The sequence below is a fragment of the Miscanthus floridulus genome, chromosome 3 (assembly GCF_019320115.1).
Source record: "Miscanthus floridulus cultivar M001 chromosome 3, ASM1932011v1, whole genome shotgun sequence".
NCBI classification, from domain to species: Eukaryota; Viridiplantae; Streptophyta; class Magnoliopsida; order Poales; family Poaceae; genus Miscanthus; species Miscanthus floridulus.
In genome coordinates this window covers 18,033,406-18,043,461 of record NC_089582.1, presented here as the reverse complement: position 1 = coordinate 18,043,461, position 10,056 = coordinate 18,033,406, and the positions used below count along the sequence as shown (strand labels likewise).

At 48.4% G+C, this 10,056-nt stretch overlaps 1 protein-coding gene across 1 annotated transcript; it reads right to left on the bottom strand.

Annotated features, from left to right (window-relative positions):
* Positions 1-346: 346 nt before the first annotated feature.
* Positions 347-931, bottom strand: LOC136543276 (BTB/POZ and MATH domain-containing protein 3-like). The gene has a single exon (XM_066535765.1). The coding sequence runs from the start codon at positions 929-931 to the stop codon at positions 347-349; it is 585 nt and encodes a 194-aa protein (XP_066391862.1).
* Between the last annotated feature and the right edge of the window lie 9,125 nt (positions 932-10,056).

The following is a 10,056-nucleotide window of genomic DNA, read 5'->3' as shown; positions in this document are numbered from 1 at the left end:
CTGCCACGCCCACGCCCTCAGCCCGGCGGCAGCGGCGGCACGCGCGTGTGGCACACCAGCGTCCTTTTCTCAGCTTCTCAATATAGATAGACAATATTTAACCATATAAGCCGAGTCAATGTCTAGTCAAAATCCCGTATGGTATTAAACCATATATCGCGCATTAATACGAGCCATAGAGTTTATTTGAATTATTAAATATTATATAGGCCAAGGCAATAAAATATCCGAACATAGTTATCCTCCGATGGACCTGAATAACCGTTCGAACGCCTTCCAGTGAGCTTCTTGCACGATGCACGACCGCCTTCCTGAGCTTCTTTGCGGTCTCGGCGTGCCCCAGCCCTCAGGCACGGTGGTGCCGCTTGCAGAGGTCGTCCTTGCACTTGCAGAGCATCCCCAGCCTCTCCATGTCCGCCGCCTTCACGAGCTCATCCTTGACGGCCGACTTCTTGACGACGGTGATGTCGCACCGGACGGTGAAGCAGTCGTCCTTAAGGAACCCCGTATTCTCCAGGCCCTTCACGGTGATGAACCCCGGGAAGCCCCAGCTGCTGTTGAGGCTCGGATAGGTGCACGTGGTGCTCTTGGCGTACGGTGGCCACGGCAGCAACCTGGAGCGGGGGTATACCAAGGCGAACCGGAACTCGGCGTGGACAACGCCGGCGCGCTCCCCCTCCTTGTCCTCGTCGTCGTCACGCGTGAGGAAGAGGGAGATATAGCCGGCGGCATCCCTGCGGTCCCCATTGGGATAGCAACAGATCTTCCAAGTGTGGCCTGCCGCCTTGAACCGGCAGGACTCGAAGCAGCTGCCGTTGCGGTGGATGTCCTTGAGGTGCTTGTAACCCTCGATCTTGAGCATGTGGTGCCCCGTGGAGGTTGCCGTGGCGGCGACCGTGGAAACGGACACCTCTGGCGCCGTCGACGGCATGGCTATGCGCCGGCCGGCTGATGGATCGATCTGCGGTAATCAGGAGAGGAAACTGGACGGATGTGGAAGTATTTTGGTTTTTTTCTCTTATATAACCGCAAGCAAATACGAGTAGTAAACATGTCAAAAACTTCTGGTTGCGATAACAAACAATCGAAAGCATCGTGATCTCTGTGGCCTCTAGTACCCTAATCTTAACACCACGTATCTCTGTAGAGGCTTTGTTCGGTAAATCCGCTCTCCGACGGGATTAGAGAGGATTAGGAGATTTAATCTTCTCCAATTCCTTTTAATAACGGTAATTCTCTCTACCGAGATCTCGGCTGGCCACATGCACGTGCCTTCACTGGACCTGCGGACTAGGTCTGACCGGCCCAACTCCCCTCACAACTTCTTCATTTTATTAAAAAAATCTAGACACATCTCTTTCCTATTCGCCCGCTGCGGCCAATTCCACCGGGACGGACCCACCGTGCACCTTGCGCTGGACCCACCTCGTGCCCCGCACCCTACTAGTGCCTCGCACCGCGCGCCGTCCGCGCCTCGCACCCCTGCTCGTGCCTCACGTTGCGCTCCCCCGCGCCGCGTCAATGAGCCTTCATTGGGCGGTAACAAATAGATGAGCACATGTTGTAACTGTATGTTTTATGCATTTTATATTTATGTTACATATGTTTCATCTGGATGTTGTAAAAGTAGGTCTGGTGTTGCATATGTTACAATGGCATCAACGTATATGTTGCAAGTGTATGTTTCAAATGTTTCAGCTATTCCAAACGTATGTTGCAAGTGTTTTATCTTGATGTTGAATATGTTGCACTGGCTATACACGCATGTTGCAATTGTATGTTTCAAATGTTTCAGCTGTTTTGAACGTATGTTGAAAATATTTTATCTGGATGTTGCTTATGTTGCAGTGGCCATACACATATGTTGTAAGAGCATGGTGTAAATGTTTTATCTGTTTCGAACGTACGTTGCAGCAAATGCTTTATGTTGCAAGTGCTCCATGAGCAGGCCAACGTAGGTGGTCCCCTCGAGCGCAGCGGTCACCGCGTGCACGGGAAGCGAACCGGCCACGGTGGCCCCCACGTGCATGCGTAGCAGCAGGCGCAAGCATACCGCAGCAGCAGGCGGGGCCGGGCTGGCATGCGCGGCAGCTGCAGTAGTCCACGGGCAGGTGCTGCCGCATCCTGCGGGTGGGCAGGAGTTGTATACCTTGTTCTTTGATTTCCTTGTGATCACACGATTAAACTCAAGCCCCATTGGCCTTTTCAGACTGACTGAAGTAGCGTGTGGAAGGGCTGCAGGCACGGGCGTCCGGACCAACGTGGCGTTCGAACGCCCGGACGCTAGTCTCTCCACCTCAAATTCCCTTCTAATTTCACCGATCCCACCAAATTTGACACAATCGAAGACGGTCTAAAGGCTAGTTTGGTAGGTAAAGTTTGCCACCAACTTCTGCGGAGAAGATTATGTGGAGCTCTACCTAACGGCTAAGCACAACTAGATTTTGGTGGGGAGCTGATAAAAACCGCTTCTCCATTTGCACTACAAAAATGGGAGCTAAAAACTCGCTGCTTACCGCTCCCTGTTCAATCTTCACCGGACTCACAGCAATCGCTTATAACAGGCTCACCCACCAAAATGACTTCATCAGAAAATCAAGATCTGGAACTCAAGAATTAGGAAGTGGAGCGCTACCAATGTAGCCCTCAAGTAGGTGGTGGCTTCACTAAGGCGATGTTCAGTTCATTAGATGGCCCTTACTCGCCGAGTGGTTCTATACTATGTTATTTAGTTCTAGAATGAGTGGGATGGAATGGTCGCCAAGGAAAATATACCTCTTGGATTCGGGACTGTCACATCCCACAAAAGTTCACGAATGTGCTTGTCCTATGTCAATGACGACATCCATCACCGTACCCTCTACGACCGTATCTACTTGGAGCCGAACCCGGCTCGCCAGTCAACACCATACAAGACTGCCTCCACGGCCAGATCCACTAGCTCAAGTGTAAACGCCGCAGCGTGGAGGCAATCAGGGGCGGTGTGTGGGTAGCTACGTGAGTACCAATCAAGCTGGGTGGCTGCATGCAAGAGGTGGTCGGCTGTGACACCTTGTTTAGTTTGAATTAGTCCTATGGTGGCCCAAGTGTGTGCTGACGACGTGAGTTTGGGTAAGTTGAGGGGGTTAGTGACATCTTACTGATGGAGGTTGGGTTAGACCTAGCGCAAAGGATTCTAGAGTCTATACCATCAACTCTACGTTAGCCCACGAAAGTGTTGTGAATTGGTGGAAGTGTGTTATTCACTAAGCATATGTAGAGTATATCTAAGCTATTTGGACTCTAGGGCATCATGCTGACACTGCAAGCAACAAGCTACATGACGAAATGTTGCCAGTGAGGCGGTGGTTGGAGGAGGATGGTGAGGCATGGCCCCCCACTTGATAGTGAGATAAGCAGAGACGAAAGGGGTGAGTTAGGCCTATAAGCGGGCCTACAGCTAATTGTTGTAGCCGTGTGTGCATTATTTATCATATCCCCGAATGAAAAATACAATCATAAATCCTCTAACCAAACATAGTGATGAAACTATTCTATCCTTTTGAACGGACGGTAACGGCTAAAAGAGGGTGAATTAGGCTTTCTAAAACTAAAATTGGGCGTTAATTCTCCTTATCTATGCAAGATTTGTCTCTAAATGTGCACTACGATTTTGCTAAGTGTGTTGTTATCTATAATGCAAAACAATTTTGCACCCTAGGTTCCAAACTATCACTAACATAGCAAGCTAGACTAGAAAAGTAAAGCACACAACAAAGAATGCAATAGTGTTTAAGCTTGATTGAGAGAGAGATGCAAACTCCAGTTGATGACGATATTTTTCCGAAGCTATTGAGAAGCTCATGCTTCTCCCTAGCCCTCGTTTGGATCCCCTCACAAGGAGCCATAGCAAGGGTCAAGCTCTCAGTCGGATAACTCTGTAGATCCCGTGGGCCCTCCATATACGCAAGCGGGTGTCTACTAGTCCTTCTCCGAAGCTGCTCCCCGCCGTCTTCGCTATTGAGCTTCTAGCCAAAATTTCATAGGCGTCGTACCCACGGTACAACATAGGCTGCCTATCCACACATACGAGGGTCTCACGGGACTACAGGCCCCCTAGTGTACAACTCTTGGTGCACGCAAGTAGGGATGAAAGTGGAATGGATAATCCTCCACTCCGATCCGCTCCGAATCCGATTTTTAAGGATATGGAAAAGTGTTTTTAATATTCGTGCGGATGCGGATAATCCGAATCCGATTATACGCGGATGTGGTGTAGGATATGGGATTGGCGAAATCCAGCGGATATGGATTATCTGATAATTAAGTGCAGATTATCCGACGCTTATAATAGGATAATCCTAATATTTTAAGGAGCCCAAGAGGCAAAAATACAAGTCAGCCCAACCCATTATTATATTGTAGCCCACAAGCAAAGCTCGTCAACTATATGTTGTGAGGAATTTGAAAATACTTTTAATGGTTACTCTCGTGATTATATGCTATCTACCAAAATTCACAGGAGAAACAAATGTCTAGCGATGATGAAGATGAGGATTGAGGAATAAGAATTGCTAAACCCCTAGCGCTAGCAGTAATAGGATGGTTTGAGGTAAAGCTTTAATTTTTATTCTATATTGATATGTATATGCAAGCCTGTGGCTCCTGACGCCACTTTATTGCATCTTTTTAGTTACTTGATACTGATAGGCTGTACATTGAAATTACAGGCATCGAAAGAATTATCATCTACCAAAGTGGAGATTAGTACACGGCAGAGTGACGGTCAAGTTTTGCTTAATTAAGAATATTTATTTTTTTAAATGCTTGTTTTATACTCTTAAATCCAAACTGAGAACTTATTTTAATTTTGTGAGCTCCTAAATCGAAATGGTAGATTGATGGTTATTATTTTGAGTTGTATGGCCGCTTTATGACTTTGGTTAATGAATTGTTTCTCATCATAAAAAACAACAAGCATATATTATCCAATCCGCTCCGAATCCGTACCATTTCCGACATCTAAAAAAATCCGTATTCACATCTGAATCCGTATAATATCCAATCCGCTCCGAATCCGATAAAAAAATGTGGATTAGGATATGGAAAAGCCAATATCCGCTCCGATCCAATCCGTTTTCATCCCTACACGCAAGCACCAATTGCCTAGAGGTATGCAAACCTCACTAAACACTAGACCTAACCCTAATGCAAGCACTAAGCGGTTGTCTAACTAGCCTAAACACTTCTAAAACATCTACACTAACACCGAGTAAAATCTTAAGAACTTTGCTAGCTAGAGCAACTAGAGATGAGCCACAACACACACTATACTTGCTTGAGCTCCCAACTCCCTTCAAATGGCCAACCAAGGGGTATTCATAGCCCCAGCAAAAGGAACTAGTACGTTGCAACTCAGGTGGCTGGAAACAACATCACCAGAAAGGTCTGGTGACCCCCACCAGAGAGATCTGGTGCTGCATCATGTACTAGTCATTGATGTAGCAGTTACCAACCATTGCTACTTGAAAGCTCCGATGATGCCATTGGAGAGATCTGATGTGTTGTTCCAGCCTCTGTTTCTTCTCTAGAATACACCCTAAGTTCTAGTGCTCCCACAGTGCCCCACACCGGAGAGTTCCAGTGCCTTGTAGCTTTCTCACCGCCTATGCAACCCTCTATGGAGCTAAGCTCCAGTGCCACAAGAAAGCTCCGGTGCACTATTCGGCAGCTACCTTGGACTGGAGAGTTTCGGTGGTTACAAATAACCACCAGTGAGCTTCTCGTTCTTTGCGTTCTCTGATCCAGGCTTCTCGTACTCGATGCCTCGGAGTTCATATGTCTTATAAGGTTTTCAACATAGATGGCCATTGGTCTTCCTTTAGGTGTTGATCAGCTGATCTTCACATTGCCTTATCCATGTCCATCCTTGCATCCATTTGAACTAAGCATTGTATACTAGCCAATATCATTAGTCCAAATGATCATGTTTGTCAATCAACTACCAAAATCACTAATGGCCCTAGCATATGTGTCATTTTCCTTACACCTTGAAAATAGAATCGAATCAAGCCATCCTACTTTATTTATTAATTTATTCTCCAACCAAATGAACCCAAATATAATAGCAGATGACTTTTGTCTTAAACGAATAGAAAGATGCTAGGTGTCATTGCTCTTCTTTTAAGATGAATAATTGTTTCTACAGTCATAACCTTTTTTTGTTAAATTAGAACATTACAAATTTTTAATAAAATTATTCCACTTATATTAAAAAAAGATCCACTTCCCGTGTGGGTGGCGGTACTATTATCATCCTCTACCCTGATGAGGTATATAACATTTTTTATTAAAAACTAGCAAATAGGCCCGTGCATTGCATCAGGAGAAAAAATATTGTCAGATATTTATGGGGAACAAAGACATGAATAGTACATAGTTATTTATGTTTTACCATTTCTATAAATTTTAATAAAATTTTAATTTATGATGACAAGACACACATAATAACTAGATAATACCTCGCGTGATGCTGCAGAAATTTTAGAACATTGTACAATTATTAAATAACATTTAAATATTAAAATTGGAAAAAAGAATGAATTGAAAAACAACAAAATGAGAGGGAATGATAGAGACTGCTTGTATCCACGATAGGCTGGCATCGTGGTATCTCAGTTGTTTGGCCAACCTTCTCTTCCCTTCTTGAGGAGAAAAAAATTAAAATAAATAAAAAAGAAAAGAGGATAGGTATATATGGCCAAACAGGCCGCCCGGCACGGCACTGGCATGGCACGCCCAGGCATGGCACGCCCAAGCACGGCACTGCGCGGCACGGCAAGTTAGCCGTGCCGTGCCTGATAGTGCCGCCGTGCCGACTCAGCGGCCCAGGCACGGCACTATCATGGCTTAGGCGTGCCGTGCCGTGTCATTGGGCACGATAGCCCGTAGTGCTCGTGCCGGCACTGGCACTAAAAGTGCCAAACACCTCAGAAACTTTAGAATTTTAACAGAAACTTGTACAATACATCAAACTTTAGAAGATCACACTTTGACAGCAGAGATACAAGTTCAAACTTTAACAGAAACTTCAGAAGATCATAAACACAGAAACAGACCAGAGAGAACAAAATAAAATTTTATTGGAGCTTTAGTGCAATGGCTGCCTCATTAAAAACATGTCTAGGTAAAACTCATCCTTGTGAGAAACCCTAGACAGGGAAAAAAGAGTACAACCCAGCTCCTTTTAAGTTCATTGTCCTTAAATCAAAGTTCATAAGTCCAGCATATTACAGTCCAGTACATAAATGATAACTAAGACAACTAATCAAGATAAAGTTCTTCAAATGCTTTTTCAAGCTCCCGGTCTTCCACATTGTGTTGCATCCTTGCCTCTGCTACCTCCCAGTCTTTGATGCAGGTGAGCATCTCCACTATCTCAGCCTTTAGCCTCCTCCGCCGCTCCTCGATTATCCTGCCAGTCATACTAAAAGTGGACTCTGAAGATATGGTAGAAATAGAAACAATTAAAATATCTTTAGCCATGATTGACAGAACTGGATAAGTGAGTTTGTGCTCATGCCACCAGTTCAACAGGTTAAAATCATCATCTAACTGGCTAACAGTGTCACAGTCCAAGTAGGAAACCAGTTCAGAAGTATTATTATTAGAAGAACTTGCAGCATGCAGCAGGGCAGTTGCAGAGGTATGTCTAGACAGATTAAGAGTACCAGATAGAGGATGGATACCACCTGCAGAACAATCACCTTCATCATCATCATAAATCCCATCCCAAGCAGACCTTTTGTTACCAGACAGGTTAGGAGGGACAGTCCTCCTCAACCTAACAGATTCAAATTTCTCCTCATACTTATTGTAAACATCAGTTAGTTGAGCTCTAGTCATGCCTCTTAACACATTTGTCCCTATGACGAGTGAGGTGACCAGTGCCACCACTAGAGAGAGCAGAGTATTGCTTATTGCAGTGGATGCAGCGAGCGACATACCTGATCTTCTTACCTTTGGGACCTTTTTTGAACAACTTCTTGAAATCGAGCCACACAGCCGAGGTAGAAGGACGTGAGCGCTTGTCGTCGTTGTCATCCTCTCCTTCTTCTTCGTCCCCTGCTGCATCATTGCTGCCGCCATCAGCTTCAATGGGATCCTCTACGCGACGGCCGAACAGCTCCGCAGCGTCCTCGCGCAGGTCATCCTCGTCGTCATCTCCGGCTAGCCCGCACACCCGCCTCTCATCGTTGGCGCTGACCTCAACGGTCTCGTCGGAGGAGCGGGCCATCGTCACTCACCGACGCCCGGTTCCTCAACGGCTTCACACATAAACAAAGAATCAGTAGCAGATCTAGTTAGGGTTAGGGTTTACAGTACCTTGGTGGCCGGAGCACCGGGAACGCCGGCGATGTCGACGACGCGGGATCCGGCCCTCTGGTTCCTCGACGGATGCGAATCAAGTGGGGACCTACAGGAGGGGAGCACATCAGATCGAGATCCAGGAGGGGATAAGAGAGGAAGAGCCAGACCTGGAGGGGAGCAAAGCTCAACTTACCGACATCCGGAGCACCAGAGTTGCCGGGGGCCCGGCGACGTCGACGACGGTGACGAATGAGACGACGAGGTGGACGACAAGGCTACATCAACGGGGCGAGATCAAGACGAGGCCGTGCCGTGTGCCCTTGCCGGCCAGCAGTGGCTCTAGATGCCACCGGAGGGCGAGAAGAAGAGAGAAGACACCACCGGAGAGGGAGACGAAGAGAGGAGAGAGCCGCTCGTAGAGGTTAGAGCGAGAGACAGGAGAGAGAGGGAGCTAGAAACAAATGAGCTAGGGTTTCATCGATACGGGGCGGCGTGGGGGCGCTGGCTTATATAGTCGACCCATCCAACGGTCGGATCCAACGGTCATGAAGGATCTGGGGGAGGGGATCAACGGCCTCCTTTGCTGGATCCGTGCCAAGGCCGTGCTGGCCTGTTAGCCGTGCCGTGCCTGGGCCGTGCTAGCGGGCTGAGGTGGCAGCCCAGGCATGGCACTGCTGCCGGGCCATGCCAGGCACAGGTACGAAGCAGGCTGGGCCAGGCCGGGCCTGGGCCGTGCTTTTTAGTGCCGTGCCCGTGCCGGCCGACCGTGTTAGTGCCATTTGGAAAAGTATAAGGATAGGTGCCCTACTAACTCGCTGAACACACGCGCACTGCTTGGCTTCGGCCTTCTCATATGACGCCTCCGGACGCCTGATATCTTATACCAAAAAAAAAGTAATCGATTTTCTGATCTCTACCTGGCCAGGCGAAGAGTCCTGCGATGCTCCTGGCGGCAGTGGGTTTCTGCATCGAGCCGGTGGGGCGGTGGGGAGGAGGAGGGCTCCAGGTACCTCGTGGATCCAGTCGGGGCTGTCGGGCGGCCAAAATCGGTTGCAGCGGGCTCCCGCATCTGGCCAGACTTCTATAGGCATGGCTCGCGCTTGGAGGCGGCTGGGGCCAACCGGCCAATGGGCAGCTAGCCGCCGCCGGCAGCAAGAGGACCGGGAGAGACGGGAAGCCGAAGGAGCTGTGGCCGGCCGGTGGGCCTGGCAGTCCGCAGCCAGCGTAGTGTCGTCGTTGTCGGCGAAAGCGAGGCGGCGGCGCCGAGCTGCTAACGTGCGACCCGCTGTCGGCAGCAAGAGGCGACGCGGACGCGGGCGCTGGGCTCGCCTGCTCGCCGTGCACTGCGCTACTGCATCCCCGTGACCCCGTAGTACTCCTCCGCCCCTTGCTGCTCTGGCTCTTCCGTCTCTTATGAGCACTGCAAGGGGCGTTCAGGTTTTTAATGGCTCCTCATGGAAGGTAGACCATCAGACAACTGCGTAGGTGGAGAGACGGCTGAGTTAAACACGGATGAGAGTGGAACGTTTCGAATGCAACGAATGCAATTTCGTAGTGAACGCTTCGAATGCAACGAATACAACTGCGTAGTGAACCCTGTTCGGCCCACAGGATCACCGGCTCAGATGAGTGAACTATTCATCAGTTTTGTCGAGCACCCACTAGCCGTGCCGACCACGAAGAAGCATTGTCTGTCCCCACACACTA

Excerpts from the sequence above, each read along its gene's own strand:
- LOC136543276 (XM_066535765.1), bottom strand. The coding sequence starts at position 931 with ATGCCGTCGACGGCGCCAGAGGTGTCCGTTTCCACGGTCGCCGCCACG.